Source organism: Lissotriton vulgaris, chromosome 9 (assembly GCF_964263255.1).
Source record: "Lissotriton vulgaris chromosome 9, aLisVul1.2, whole genome shotgun sequence".
Lineage (NCBI taxonomy): Eukaryota > Metazoa > Chordata > Amphibia > Caudata > Salamandridae > Lissotriton > Lissotriton vulgaris.
This window is the reverse complement of record NC_141697.1, coordinates 646936024-646950420: the sequence shown is the minus strand read 5'-3', so window position 1 is coordinate 646950420 and position 14397 is coordinate 646936024. Positions and strand designations below refer to the sequence as shown.

Below are 14397 nucleotides of genomic sequence, written 5' to 3'. Positions count from 1 at the left end.
CATAAAATGTTGGTCAAATGATGAAGCCAGGTTCAAAGGCCACAACGTAGACCACAGACAAGGCTTCAAGTAGGATGCAAAAAGTGGGGGGTCGCCACAGTGTGCGTGGATAGTTAAGAGCGGGGCTTGTTCAAGTAAACTAAATTTCTTTGAGTCCTAGAGTGCCACCGACCAGTATTTTGGTGAACAACGAAGTGAATTGTTGATTATAAAAGGGAACTAAATCTCTGATACGGTTTACCGTAACATCTGCTACATGAATTGTTCAGACATTGATTTGTGCTGTTTGGCAGTAAAGTTAAAGACGTGAATATAGGGCCCCTTTAGGTACCTGTTTCAATGTCGGTTTTTAATTACTGACGGATTTGCTGTTTGTAGGGACCCGGCCCACGTAAAGCTCTGACCCTAGACCACCTCTCCTCTTCATAATAAAAATATTCCTAAAATGTGCCTTATCTATCTTCATTGTAATTTTTAACCTTAAGATATACAACATGGTTTATGATTTTAATCGACAAGATCCAATGTGCCCATCTTTTGATAAAAACATCTAATTTTTAAAGCAATTCACTGGAGGCCGTGCTGTTTCCTCCAGAAAAACAGTTGAGTGAGGGCACGAGCATCACTTTCAGCACAGAAAATGCACAATAAGTCAGTTTGTGTTTCAAGTATTTATCAGCTAGATCTCTCAGTGAGTTATTGGTCACCATTTACATCTGTAGAGATATTAATATTGAAACAAACTCAGAGGAAGCAGTATGCGATCAACCACCAAACGTTTGTTGGCTTTAATTACCCTAATACAAAAAGGAATCCTAAGCCTAACAATAAGCTTTCACTGTACCTGGTCCTAGCCCTAACAATAAACCTAATACTAACTCTTACTCTAAGCCCAACAATAAATTTAAACTTCAGGCTAAACCTACACGTCCTAGACGAAATCTAAACCCAAAAACTAATCCCTTAACTTAATCATAAGGCTAAGCCTATCCTCTAACCTTACACCGGAACTAAACCCTAAAGCCAGCACTACTTCTAATCCTAAACCTTACCCCTTATTTTAATCATTATCCGTACAATTGTATGGCAAGATGGAAGGCTAACATTATGCATTACCTTGTATTCACTCCTGGGCAGCAAACACTTTAAAGTTTCATGAATCAGAACACTGAACCACCACACAAAGAAATAGAATCCACCAGTGCTATATAATCCTCTTGTCCAACATTTTCTTCCTCTTTGGTTTGCTGTTTCTGGGCAGATAAGTATCATAGATATAAATGAACAGATATTTGTTTTTTAATATATTGAATGTTTGAAAGGAATTGGTGTGTGTGAAATACCCATTTTTGGGGTAGAATAACTTTTTGGATAAATGATTAATACATACAGGAAAGAATGTTTTATTTGCACTTAATTTCCAATATATTAAAAATAATTTGCTTTCATTAGAATGCAGAGGTATATTTCACAATGTATTAAGTAATCTTTAAAAGAGTATAGGTCGTGATATATGGTAAGTAAGTACAGATTGATATTTAACTGAAGGTAAGTTTGTTTACCGTGATCTGCCTCGCGGGGAAACGGTGCATCCTTTGAATGAGGTGAGGGCGGTTTCGCTTCAGTTGGGAAGAAGAAGCACTTAGCTGCCATATTGGAAAAGGGCACACTTACGCGTCAGATGTTTTCATCATTATGTGTCTTTTTTTTAAATAGATCTTATTTTTTAAACAATAGGCTTGTGTTGAAGGACTTTTGGCGTACAAGGCAGGCATCCTAGCAATGCTCATTTTGACTGTAATCATTGCAGGAATCTGGGTCTAGGCAGTTGAAGAGAGTAAGGAGAGGTCAGGAATTCAACAGGAATACATTCATTTTATTGGAGTACTGAGGCAATACTATTTTAAAAAGTAGTACGTTTGGGAAAAAGATTGATGACAGTGGCAGAGCAGGAGTCTGGTGAAAGAAACCAGGAAAATATCATAAGGAGAATTTTATCACAGTTATTGGAGGAGGCAGTTCAAGAAACAGTTAGGAAAGTGATCAGAAATAATAGAAATGTAGTAAATATGGATGGGAAAGAGTATTTTTCAATTTCTGAAGGGGAAGATTGAGTAAATAGAGAGGTCCAGACAGCAAGTGAAACAAAAAGCGAACGGATTGGGATAATGCAACAGAAAAGAAGGGAGTCCAAAGCAGCTGAACTAGATTAGGTGTCCAAGGCGGCACGTAAAATGGGCATTTTAATTAATTCTACTAAGTTAATAATCTCAATGTTTTGGAGCAGATAGATGATGTAACAGATTTGGATGAACATATTTTGGATCTGAATTATAAGGATTGCTTAGACGATGAGTTTGGGGATGGTGTAAACTTTAAGAGTAAATAGAAAATGTCAATTCAGGATCCATTAGGTGAAAACATGTTTGATCCTAAGGAAATAAAAAACCCAAGGGGTAAAGAAACGGGGCCATTGAAACTTGTAGCAGATTATATTAAACACTGGTTTAAAAGGCCACTGGAAAGAGAAGAAAGAAACATGAATGTTGAATGCTCTCACCCTGTAATAGATAAAAGGATGACTTTGACGCCAAATTTGTATCCAAAATTAATTACATACCTTTTTAAAATGGGCAGAGACCCAAGGAAAGGGTTAGAAAGGTCATTAAAACAGTCCCAAGATATGCTTATGGTTGTGCTGGGGCCTTTAGCTAGAATTTTGGATTTAGTTGAGGAGGCTTGTTTGAAAGGGATTGATTTGGACATTCGCCTGCTAAGAGGTTGGTGTCAGAGTGCAATATGTTTATTAGGAAATGCCAATGCTGGTCCATAAGCCGACAGACGCAAAGCAGTTATTTTGCATATTAGGAGATCTGGTAAAAAAAGAGTCTGTGGGAAGTCAGAGGTTTAATGTTTGGAGAAGGAATAGTTGGTAAAAAATATGTGCAGTTTTCTATGCAACAAGTGTGTGCAGGTGTTAGAAATGGGGTTTCTGGTTAGCTAAGGTGTGTGCCAAAGCCAGGCAGAAACCACCACTCGAGTCAGGGTAAGGGAGTTACACACCGAAGATAACCCCTGCTCACCCCCTTGGTAGCTTTGCACAAGCAGTTAGGCTTATCTCAGAGGCAATGTGTAAAGCGTTTTCGCAACACACACACACAGCAGTAACACACTAGGGCCACTACAAAAGGAACTCCACACAAGGATATATAATAATAGCCTTTGTATTACCATAAGCACATTAAATTAGTAATCACACAATATACACTGTGCCAACCTTCACTAGGCAATATTTACAGGGGATTATGTACACATGACAGGGCCAATTGGGCCACTGTCAGAACCATCACAAAGTGAACTAGTAGATGTAGAACATGTAGTAAATGTTGAACACAACCAGTAACTACTTGTAAAGTCAGGAACTTAGCATTAGATCCTGCACTGTAAAACAGAGGATGCATAAATCACCATGCGCATGAATCACATTAGGCATAAAACTACATTATGCGCCAACCTCATAAACATAAATCACATGAGGTAATAAGCATCACCAGTATAAAACATTGGGCCTCACATTAGGACCTTGCGCCCTACCAGTACTCAACTGACCCCCTGGCGAACTGGACTTCCTATGGGGCTCAAATGCCCTTTTGTCCAGCAAGGTCAGGGCGTATTCAGAGGACCTCTTGCGGGCCCTCGGGCTGCTTCAGCAGCGAAAGCAATTGGCACAAAGCACTGTGCACGTTGGAGTCCCGCTCTGGGACTCTGAAAATAAACAATGCCCCAAACGTTGCAGCTGCTTAGCGCTCTCGCCGGGCAGCTTTGAATGAAATGCGCAAATAAAGTCAGGCACTCCCGGTGCTATTGAGACCCACTGGGACACCAAACCAACTATGGCCCCATGTGGCAGCTGTCCACTGTTAGGCAGGGCAGCTTTAGAACCAGCACAGGCACTACGGGGCCCTCAGTACGATCACAGGGGGCGGGCACCGACAATGTGCCATGATACCACCCCCCACCAAGTTAGCACTGAGCCCTACTCACAGGGCTCCCTGGAGACTCTGCAGGTGGTCCCTTGGCCAATTCCTGGGCACCGGCGCTCTTGGGATGGCGTCGTGGGGCTCCACTCAGCTCACGGGAGCCCCGCTTTCTATCAGGCGCACTGGGTCCCTTGAGTACAGCGGGGGCAGGACCCAAAATGTGCTTTGGCCCCCCCTGCACCGCAGACACTCACTCCGCTGCTGGTCGCGTGGCTCTCCCTTTCACATGGGAGCCCCGCAAATCACTCGCCGCAACTTCCTCACCGACAGAGGCGGGGTAGGCTCCCGCCCTCCTTCTGGACTCTTGGCTTCCTCTCCACGCCCGCAGGCAAGGCTCTCTTCGCCTCACTTCACCAGGGCCCCCTCCTGGCTCCCGGGACTTTGTTTCCCAGCGTGTGGCCGCGGGGTAGGCTATCCGCCCGCACTTCCTGACTCCAGCTGGCCTTGGCTTCCGTTTTGCAGCCCCACCCACTGTCAGGTAGCCTGCCTTGCTTCCTGCTTTTGCCGGGCTCGGCGGCGGGGTGGGCACCCCAATAAGAATAAAAATTGGCACAAATGCGCGGGTGGGCACCTGCTGCCTAATATTATGGAAAATTGCCGCCAATAAGCGGGGTGGGCACCCACTTCTCCAAATGAGCACACAAGCGGCAAGATGCTGGGTGGCCTCCCGCTTCTCTCAGAACCCAGGTGGGGGAATCCCCTTGAAGCAAGCTGCAATTCCGTACTGCAGAGCCCACGCACTCTTCTTCTTTTGTGGCAATTATAATATAGCGTTCTCGAGGCGCTAAGGCTGCAGCAGGCAGAAAAAGTCCTAGGGGGCTGGGGAGACCACAGCAGAGTGCAGCCAGGCAGGCCAGCATGCAGGGACCCCCAAGCAGCTGCAGCTGGGTCCCACGGCGGTTCCTCCTGGCAGAGTGTCTCCCCAGCCCAAGTATGCAAAAACACAATTTCATGGGGTCACAGCCCCTACATATAAACATAGTTTTCCTTTGTCTGCCCTGGCACAGGCCTTGGGGAAACCAGTTAGAACTGGTTCTGGAGCACTCTGTTTACCAGGCTCCTCTTCCCTATTGTGAGGTGGGGGCTCGTCATCAGACACACCACAGGGGGTCAGAGCCAGCATTCACTATGGCAGGCACCATCCTATTCAGGGACCAGGGACTTCCCCTCCCAATACTCAAAATGTAGATGTCCCATTCAGCCTAGCGCTGAGTCACCCTGCCCCTCCTGGAACCACACACACCTCACCAGCCCCTGTCACTCAAAAGCCAGACATGCAATTCACATCAGGCAGGCAGACACATAGCACACATAAATGCCAACTTCTAAAAGTGGTATTTCTAAAATAGTTATTATAAATCTGCGCACACCATTGCGTAGCATTTATTATTCCTATTCCAAACGTACCAAACTTGACCATGCTGAGCCTCTCATTTCAGGGTTTACCACTGAAACACTTATCAGGGAATCCCCAATGCATTGCTATGGGAGGGGAGCCCCACTGTAGTGAGAAACCAAAATGGCTGTTTTTCACTACCAGGACACGTCACACACTTAAGGTACATGTCCTATCTTTCACCTGCAATGCACCGTGCCCGTAGGGCTAGCTGGGGCCTACCTTAGGTGTGACTGACAGGTAGTAAAAGGGGGGGGGTCAAGTCACACACTTTAGGTGCCTTGTCACAGCGGCATTCACACTGCGCGCACAGGCCCTGCAATGGCAGAGACCTGAGATAGTGTTAAATATTGAACGGATTTATTAGCATGAGCTGAAAGCCATTTTGTATTTCTGGCAGCCATTTTAGTTTGCCATGTGCTGCCACATGCTCACCATGTGCTCTGTCCTCCCTCAGTGTTGACTGCTTTTGTAATCTGCCTAGAAAGAATCTATATTCAGCATCTTCCACCTTCGCACATGCTCAGTTGAGCTTGTAGCTGTCCTTGCAACTGTTCCTAGTATGTAAATGTCAGGATGTGTTTGCCAAAAACAGCCACTGTTAGCTCCTCCCACTTTGTTGAGCAAGCAGATTTTGCATGTCCATATTAGTCATTTTGCATGCTTACATGAGCCAGGACTGCCCCTTGGTCTTATACTGACTATGTAACCCTAAGCATATATAAGGCCCCAGTTTTCTGTACTCCTTAGACTGCCTCATTCAGTTGCTAAGGCTTCTGTGTGACGTAGTCTGACTCATTTGAGGTTAATAAAGATGTAACTTTTATATTTCAGCTTCTGTGCCAATTTCTTCTTTGTTGGTTTAAAGGGACCAAGTATCAGTGGGACCCCTAGGAAGTTTTATTGATTTCTTCAATAGGTTTGAAAGGCTACTTTGGTGGGTGACGCAAATAGCACTGCAAGACCACCAGTAGCATTTAACCCCTTGGCTGCGGCGGTAATTCCGCCGCAGCGCTAGGGGGGAGGGGGGCCGCGCGGTGCTGCCATGCTCGTGACAGAACCACTCCGTCACGAGCCGCGGTGGCGCTGTGCTTGTGACGGAATGGTTCCGTCACGGCCTCGCCCGCCTAATAGAATGCTCAGTGCAGGTGCGAAATCAGCGCCGCGTAGGTGCGGCGGCCGGGCCGTGATGGAACCATTCCGTCACCAGCACAGCACCACCGGGGCTCGTGACGGAATGGTTCCGTCACGAGCATGCAAGGGGTTAATTTAACAGCCCTGGGTATAGGGGATACCACTTTACAAGGGACTGACAGGTAAATTAAATAGGCCAAACAGGTGTATCCCAATCTTACTATTTGTAACACATAGACCGCACACACTTTACACTGGACAGAAGAGCTAAAGTGCTAAGAGTCCTAAAACCACCAACACCATGTCAGAAAAAAGGCTAGGAGAAAGGCAAAAAGTTTAGGGATGACCCTGAAAAAAGGACCAAGTCCAACAGCAGGGAATAGTTTTTATGGAAGAGCTGGGCGGAGAGGACAACCTCTCAGCTGTTGACCTTATGCATACGTCCTTGTACAGAGAATACCAAAATGTTGGAACTTATAGATGAAACCAGGGTGTGTCCAGTTTCTTTCCCCAGTGAGGGAGAGGGAGCAGAGTGAGACCATCTAGAGGTCGGGAACAAAGTGCTAATCCAGGGTAAGGTGAGCATGAAGACCATTTCTGGTTTATCCAAGAAAAATTGAGAGAAAGATTTAGATTTTACCTGGACCAATGGAGGAAAATTATAAAACACCCCTGGGAGTTAGTAAAAGTAGAGGATTATCAAACAGAATTCAATTCTGAGCCTCTCCACACAAAGGGACCAAAGGAGTTATGTTTTCAAAAGGGTTTGAATATTATTAGGAGGTGGCACGGATGTTAGCAAACAATGCAATAGTGAAGGTGGAGGAAGACCAGGTCAGTTATGTATTTACTCTGTTTCCTGTGGAAAAGAAGGACAAGTGTTGGAGACCAGTAATACAATTGAGAAACTTAAATTATTTTGTGACCTACAGACATTTCAAAATGAAAGGTATTCACATTTTGAGCTACATGTTACAGTAATTGGATTGGATGATTGGATGATGAAAGTTAATCTCAAAAATGTTTATTTCATGATTCCATTAGTGGAGTGGTGTGGCTCGCTGGTTAGAGGCGGCAGACCCAGGAGCAGAGGACGGCCTGGGACTAGGGTTCAATTCCCGACGCGGCAGGGTTGTGGACCAGGGTCAGCGGACTTGATAATTCTCACCTCGGTGCCTACTCTAACCAGGAATCACACTCGGCAACTCTGGACATTAGCTTGCCTCATCTCCACAACGGCCCCCCACATATGCCGGGGATGCCTGGTTTCACCTTGGAGATACCCAGTAGGGACCATCTCACAGGGAAAGCCAGGACGGGTTCCCCAGCGGTCTATTGCGCAGAGATACTCCTTCGGGAGTCGATTCAAGCGCGTTAGAAACCCACAATTAAATTAAATTAAAATTAGAGAGTCAATGCTATTAGCAATTCAGATGAAATGGTCAATTGTACCAATTTCGATGCCCTCCGTTTGGTTTGTCGGCATCTCCTTGGTGTTTTATGAAAGTTTTAAGACCAATAGTGGGATTTCTTTTTAAAAGGGGTATAAGAGTGATTGTTTACCTGGACAGTATTCTGATAATGAATCAGAGTTTGGAAGAGTTGAAGAGTCAATTAATGTTGAAGGATTTGTTGGAATTACTATGTTTCATGGTCAATTTGGAATAGTTAGTTTTAGCGCATCTACGAACATGGAGTTTCTGGGTTTTGTAGTAGACACTGTAAAGACTCAGTTGTTGTTGCCAAAACAAGGTCAGGAAGATCAGACAAGACAAGACGTGAGTAATTTGTTAAAAAAAGAAGAGGTGAAATTAAGATAGTTGGCGTGTGTCATCAGTCTGTTATCCTCATCAAATTAGGCTGTTTCCAGGTCCTTACATTACAGGGTCTTACAACATCTGAAGACATCAGGTCTTTCGAAAGGTCTTTGGTATGAACACAAAGTAGCTATGGCTTTAGAAGCGGGGAGTTAAAATGGCGGATAGAAAATTTGGAGGCCTGGAACAGTTTGGCAATATCTGGATTAAAACCAGATTATGTTCTGTAAACAGATGCGAGACAAACAGAATGGGGGTGCAATGTGTTTAGGACAGGAGACAGGAGGAGTTTTGGATGGGTTGAAGAGGAAAGAGCATATAAATTGACTGGAGAGGAGAGCAGGGTTGTTTGCCCTATGCAGTTTCAAAACTCAGCTTCAAGGAAGTTTGGTTTTGTTGAAAATGGACAATGTAACAGTAGTGGCATATATAAACAAATTGGGAGGAAGTAGATCAAGGAAATTGTAAGCTATGGAAATGTGGTAGTTTTGCTTGGAACACAAGATTGGTTTGAAAGCTTAGAATTTACCTGGGGTAGACAATATAGGGGCATATTGGAATTCAATAAATTTGATGGATTTCAGCGATTGGAAAGTGAAGGAGGAATATTTCCAGAAGATGTAGGAATGTATGGGACCATTTGGGGTGGATCTTTTGCATCCCTGTTGAGTTTCCAGTTAAAACATTACACCAGTTGGAGACAAGATCCAGGCCCCCTTAGTGGTAGATGTGTTCATACAGGATTGGAGAGAGATGAAAGTTTATGCATTTCCAACTTTTTCAATGATCCAGAGGGTGTTAATTCAGCAGAGTAGACAGCATTGTCAAATAGTATTGGTTACTCTGTTTTGTAGAAACCAAACTTGGTTTCCAAAGGTTTTTCAGGTGGTGATGGACATTCTTTATCTGATCAGGTCATGCAAGGGTCAGTTAGGAAGAGTGTAGGTGGTAAAACATCCAGGGCCGGTTTTAGCTCTGGTGGCGCCCGGTACGACAATCACTTTTGGTGCCCCCACGTCCCATGACTGCCTCCTCCTAGTCTCTCACCACCACTTGCAGAGGTGCCCCTCATCTCTCATATTGCCAAGCACAGCACCCCCCTGAGGCCACCTCACCCTCGCTACAGGTCAGCGCCCAGTGCGGCCGCACCAGTCGCACTGCCCTAAAGCCGGCCCTGAGAACATCCTTTAGTAGATTCTGGTTTGCTCAACCTTCTAGTTTGGAAGATTAGGGGATAGCAAGAAGATTCCAAATCTATAAAGAACAGCTTTAGAGTCGCTCAATTAATCATGGGCTCCAGGTACTGGAAAGAGATTTAGAAGTGCATGGGGAGTATGGCTACGTTGGTGAATGGCAAGGGACTTGAATCCTGTGGAGGCTGATGAGGTAGAGGTGGCAAATTTTTGGGCAGATTTATTTAAGAAAGGTCTGGCATACAGAACAGTACATTGTTATAGGTAAGGCATTGCAACTGGACATTCTTTGATTCAGGGGATGTTGATTGGTAGGAGTCCATTGAGTTGTAGAGTAATCAAGGGAATTTGTTTAAAGAGATCACCAAGGCCTAGATATGAGTCACTTTGGGATGTGGATTTGATTTTAAAGTTGTTTGAAAGATGGACAAGTGATACATTGTTGGGTGGAAGAGAGTTAACATGGAAATTAGCTACTTTGTTGTGTTTGATTTCTTGCAAAAGGGTGTTAGATGTTAGGGCACTGTAAGTAAGTAATAGATGTTATCAACCAAATGGGGTTCCATTTGAGATTTGGAGGAGGACTAAGACTATGTCTGGTTCTATTTTTACCCAAGATTTGATCATTGTACAAAATTGTGTGTGGTGAGATGTATGAGAAAATATGAGGCAAGGATGATGAAAAAAAAGGTGTGCTGTGGTGAATCAGTTGTTGATTTCTTATAAAAACCATTTAAAGGTATCTCAAATTCTACCAAGTCTATAACAAACGAAGCAGGAATAAATGTGTCGTTATTTATTGACCATTCTGTCAGAGAGGCAATGGCGAGTAACGTTTTTATGTCAGGAGAAAGATTAGAAGAGATATTAAAAGTACAGACTGGTCTAATGGTGACATGTTTAAGAAGTTTTATTTTAGACCTATAGAACATGCTCCAAGCTGTGCTTTGAAATACTTTAAACATGCATAATGCTAGCCTCCTGTCTTGCTATAAAATGTAGATTCTTAAAGGTTTTCTGCACATAGAATCACAATTATATTAAAGACAAGGAGGCTAGCATTATCCCACCCTCCCTTTCCCATATATTAAATGGAGAGGAGGGAAAGGGAAAGGATTTCAGGAATGTTTGAATTGTCCCAAGAAATGTAAATATTTTTTGTAGATTGATGGATTGTTAGCCTTAAAAAAAATTACAAAAAATAAGAATATTTTTGGACACAGATAATTTTGGTTTCAGAAAATTAATAGAAGTGAGAAGAGGTCAAGAGGAAAAAGAAGAAAGATTTAGGAAGAAGCAGAAAAAGTGGAAGAAAATGGTAGAGAGAAAGGATGTGGCTGACAACTGGAGCAGTTGTGGCGAAGAACAATATAGTGCGTGCCTGGGTTGAGGAGCCCTCCTTCTCGACTGGAGGATTGGAAGTCCCACCTGTACTGGTGTCAGAGACCTGAACGAGCGGTCTATCAAAGCAGAGGCTAACGTAAACAAGCATTTACAATGCAATAGGTCTCGCATTTACATGAGTTTAAACTATTGGCATTCTAAATGACAATGTCAATAGCTTAAACTCGCGTAAACGTGAGACCTATTGCATTGCAAAAGTTTAACTTTAAAATGGAGCGCGGTGCCGCTTTAAGGACATCGCGTTCTGTTTCTTTTTTTTTTTTTACTTTAACACTGAGCGCGGTGTCTTTGAAGCGGGTGCCGCGCTGAGTATTAAAGTTGACAAATAAATAAAGAAACCAACCGCGGTGTCCTTGAAGCAGTGCTCTGCTCAGTTTTAAAGTTAAAAAAAAATAAACAACCAGAGCCCAGTGTCCCTGAAGCAGGCACCACGCTCACTATGAAAGTTTTTTTTTAAATTATTTAACCGAGCGCTGTGTCCCAGAAGTGGACACCCCCCACCCCGCTCAACATGAAAGATAAATAAAATTAAAATTGAAAATGTTTGCAAAGTCCCTAAAGCGGGCGCACCGCGATCATTATGCAAATCCCCCAAAAAGTATCCGCCATTGTTCCCATCAGTGACAATAACAAAAATAGTGCTCACCCCTTAGATAAAGCAGGCCGTGTAACTAGCCAAGTAAAAGGTCCAGTAGTTATGGGCCATAACAAATGGAGACAAGGCGGGACTAACAAGCCCATTTACAAATCAGAAGCCACCATTTATGAAGGACAATGGCACAAAGCCAATGACAAATATGGGCGGAGAGTGGGCGGGGCTGCTAGTGCATACCCTAATACAACATGCCTCGCTGTTTGAGCAGCGTATGCGTGCTGCCGCTAGGCTCGACCTAAAAATGGGACAATGTGTGGGCCGCTTGTATGCCTACTGTTGGGAATTAGCAAGATGGGAGATAGGGGTGGGGGGGTTAGGATGAATTATGGATTTTGTCCAGGCTTATATTGATACTCTGTGACTGTCTGATGTATCGTGGCTGTGATTGATTGACTATGCTTCACGCACCATCAACTTCATCATTGTCTGTATTCGCCCCATGGCTGATAAGAAATGTCTTCATTGCTGCATCTATTGTACTGTGAGCATATGTTTTCTCTTGTTGTTAATAAAAAGATTTATTTTTAAATGGTGGAAAAGAGGATTATATAGGACTGGAGGATTCTATTACTTTGAGTGGTAGTTCAGTGTTCTGATTCTTAGAACGTTAAAGTATTTGCTGCTCAGAAGGAGTAAATAAAAGTTAATTCATAATGCTAGCCTCGTTGTCTTTGATGAAATCGCTATTCTTTCTGCAGTAAACGTATAAGAATCAACATTACCCTTGTATCTATCTCATTCAATGTAGCGGTGTTTTAAGTAGTGGTTTTATAACTGTGCTACTCTCAGGAGTGGTAGTTTTGATGTAGTCACGTATATGTAATGGTACATGAATGTAGTTGGTTCATTGTAGTGGAGGCACTCCATCAAACCAGTGTTCCCCTATGGGACAAGGTTGAGACACAAACACGCACACACATGCGCACCTGAACTCCTATTCATTTCCCCAGGTTTGCCACCAACCTGAGCTCTCTCATCAGCATTACCCCATGCAAAACTCTTGGTATCACCCCAGTGCTAAAGCAATAAAGGACTCTTACCACTGTTGCTCCAATCTTTCTGGCTAGTGGGTTTGGTGTGTATCAATATTTTCTTATCCTTTTAAATGCATTCAACGCAGCATGTTTTGCTTTCTTAGAGCACCAGAACTTCTTTGGCATAGACGAACGGTTGGGCCCAGTTGCCATCAGTCTGCGCCGGGAAGAAAAGGAAGGGGCCTGTAGCCCACAGTTCACCTACCGCATCATTTTCCGAACTACTGAGGTATGTCCTGTTTTTTATCACAAGATGAAAGAGAGATTCCCGTCTGAACAGGGTGAAACAGATAGACGTAGGATCCGCTGACCTTTCATCTCAGGCTGTCAGTTAAGCAATGTTTAGAATTTCATTGACAAATAAAAGTTTCCTAGGAATATGCTGCTGTTTTCAGTTCAGTTATGTTTGGGCAGATGTCAACCAAAAATGGTGGCGAGACACGTCTCATTAAGGGTGCTGAATTATTTTGTTTAGAAGGAAATGGAAAACAATTTTACACCAAGAAAGGACAACTACCGCCACAGAGAGCCAGTGCAGGGCCTAATCAGGACAAAAACAGCTGAAGATCTGCTTAGGAACACATACCTTCATGACTCTTACTGATGTTCCTTTTAGCCATCCCTCTGGGAAAGGACCTGGAAGATACAAAATGGCCTCTATCATAGGCCTTTGGAAACTGTCAACTATTAACAGTCTCCTAGGTTGATGGAGTGACTGCAGTGCACTTATCAATACGCCAACCTTGACTATATGCCTGAGTTCTCTTTCTCGAAGGGCACTTACATTGCCCTGCTAGGAGACTGTGATACTCGTGTTTAGACAGCTAGCTGAAGACCAGGCCTGGGTCTTAACAGAAGCACGTTCAAGGGGACATCTAATTATGGATCAGTTCCTCAAGTCTGTCAAGGAAGGAGTCTATATTCCTGGAAACTGATGAGGAGGTAGGCCTTCTCAGAACAATTTGATGTGGTTGTACAACTTATCTCTCGTCATACCCTCACGCTGACTTCCAGATAAATCCTTGTCTGATTGATGGTACCCTTTAAAATTGAATGTTTGTGTTTACACATCGCAAAGTATTGAATCTCTGTAGCAGTATGGTAAGCAAGGTGTGACATAGCAGATGCAACAATGTGTACGTTGGTGGCCAAGTGCTTGACAGTTGTGGTTAGAGTCTGCTTGGCGTGCAACTTCTGAACATGGATGAAATGTTGAATGCTTTTTAGGGGTAGATATTTAACAAGAGTTAAAGGAAACTTCTTATGTTATTGTGCCCTCAAAGTTCTATTTGTGCCGAGATAATTAGTTAGGCTTTATCTGTTGCTTCCTGTGTGGTGGATGCTTTCCTCTAATAATGTTTTAACATTTAAAATTTTCAGCTGAAGACCTTGAGGGGCTCCATTCTGGAAGATGCTGTGCCTGCTGCTGCCCGTCACAGCAGCCCGCGCGGGCTTCCCCCTAAAAAGCTTCTGGAGTATGTGATCCCCGAGCTAAACCTGCACTGCCTGCGCCTGGCCTCCAATTCACCCAAAGTGCCCGACACACTACTGAAGTTAGATGAGCAAGGGGTGAGTGGCATGAAATCAGATGGTCAATTAGGGATTAGGGAGAAGGGTTTGGGCCTATCAGGAAGGTTAGCGCGAGCTTAGTGTGTGGACCACACGTTTACAATGTAAACAGTGGAAAACTCTTCCACGTGGGTGGATGTTTATTTGCCTGTATA

The 14397-nt window shown here is 43.8% G+C and overlaps 1 protein-coding gene across 2 annotated transcripts in view; it reads left to right on the top strand.

Annotated features, from left to right (window-relative positions):
• The window catches only part of SIPA1 (signal-induced proliferation-associated 1), a 272309-nt gene that overhangs the window by 134338 nt on the left and 123574 nt on the right, over positions 1-14397 (top strand). For both annotated transcript variants that reach the window (XM_086938330.1, XM_086938331.1), the window contains exons 3-4: positions 12778-12902; positions 14054-14242. In XM_086938330.1, the coding sequence (XP_086794456.1) occupies positions 12778-12902; positions 14054-14242 (314 nt within the window). The remainder of the gene's footprint in view (positions 1-12777; positions 12903-14053; positions 14243-14397) is intronic.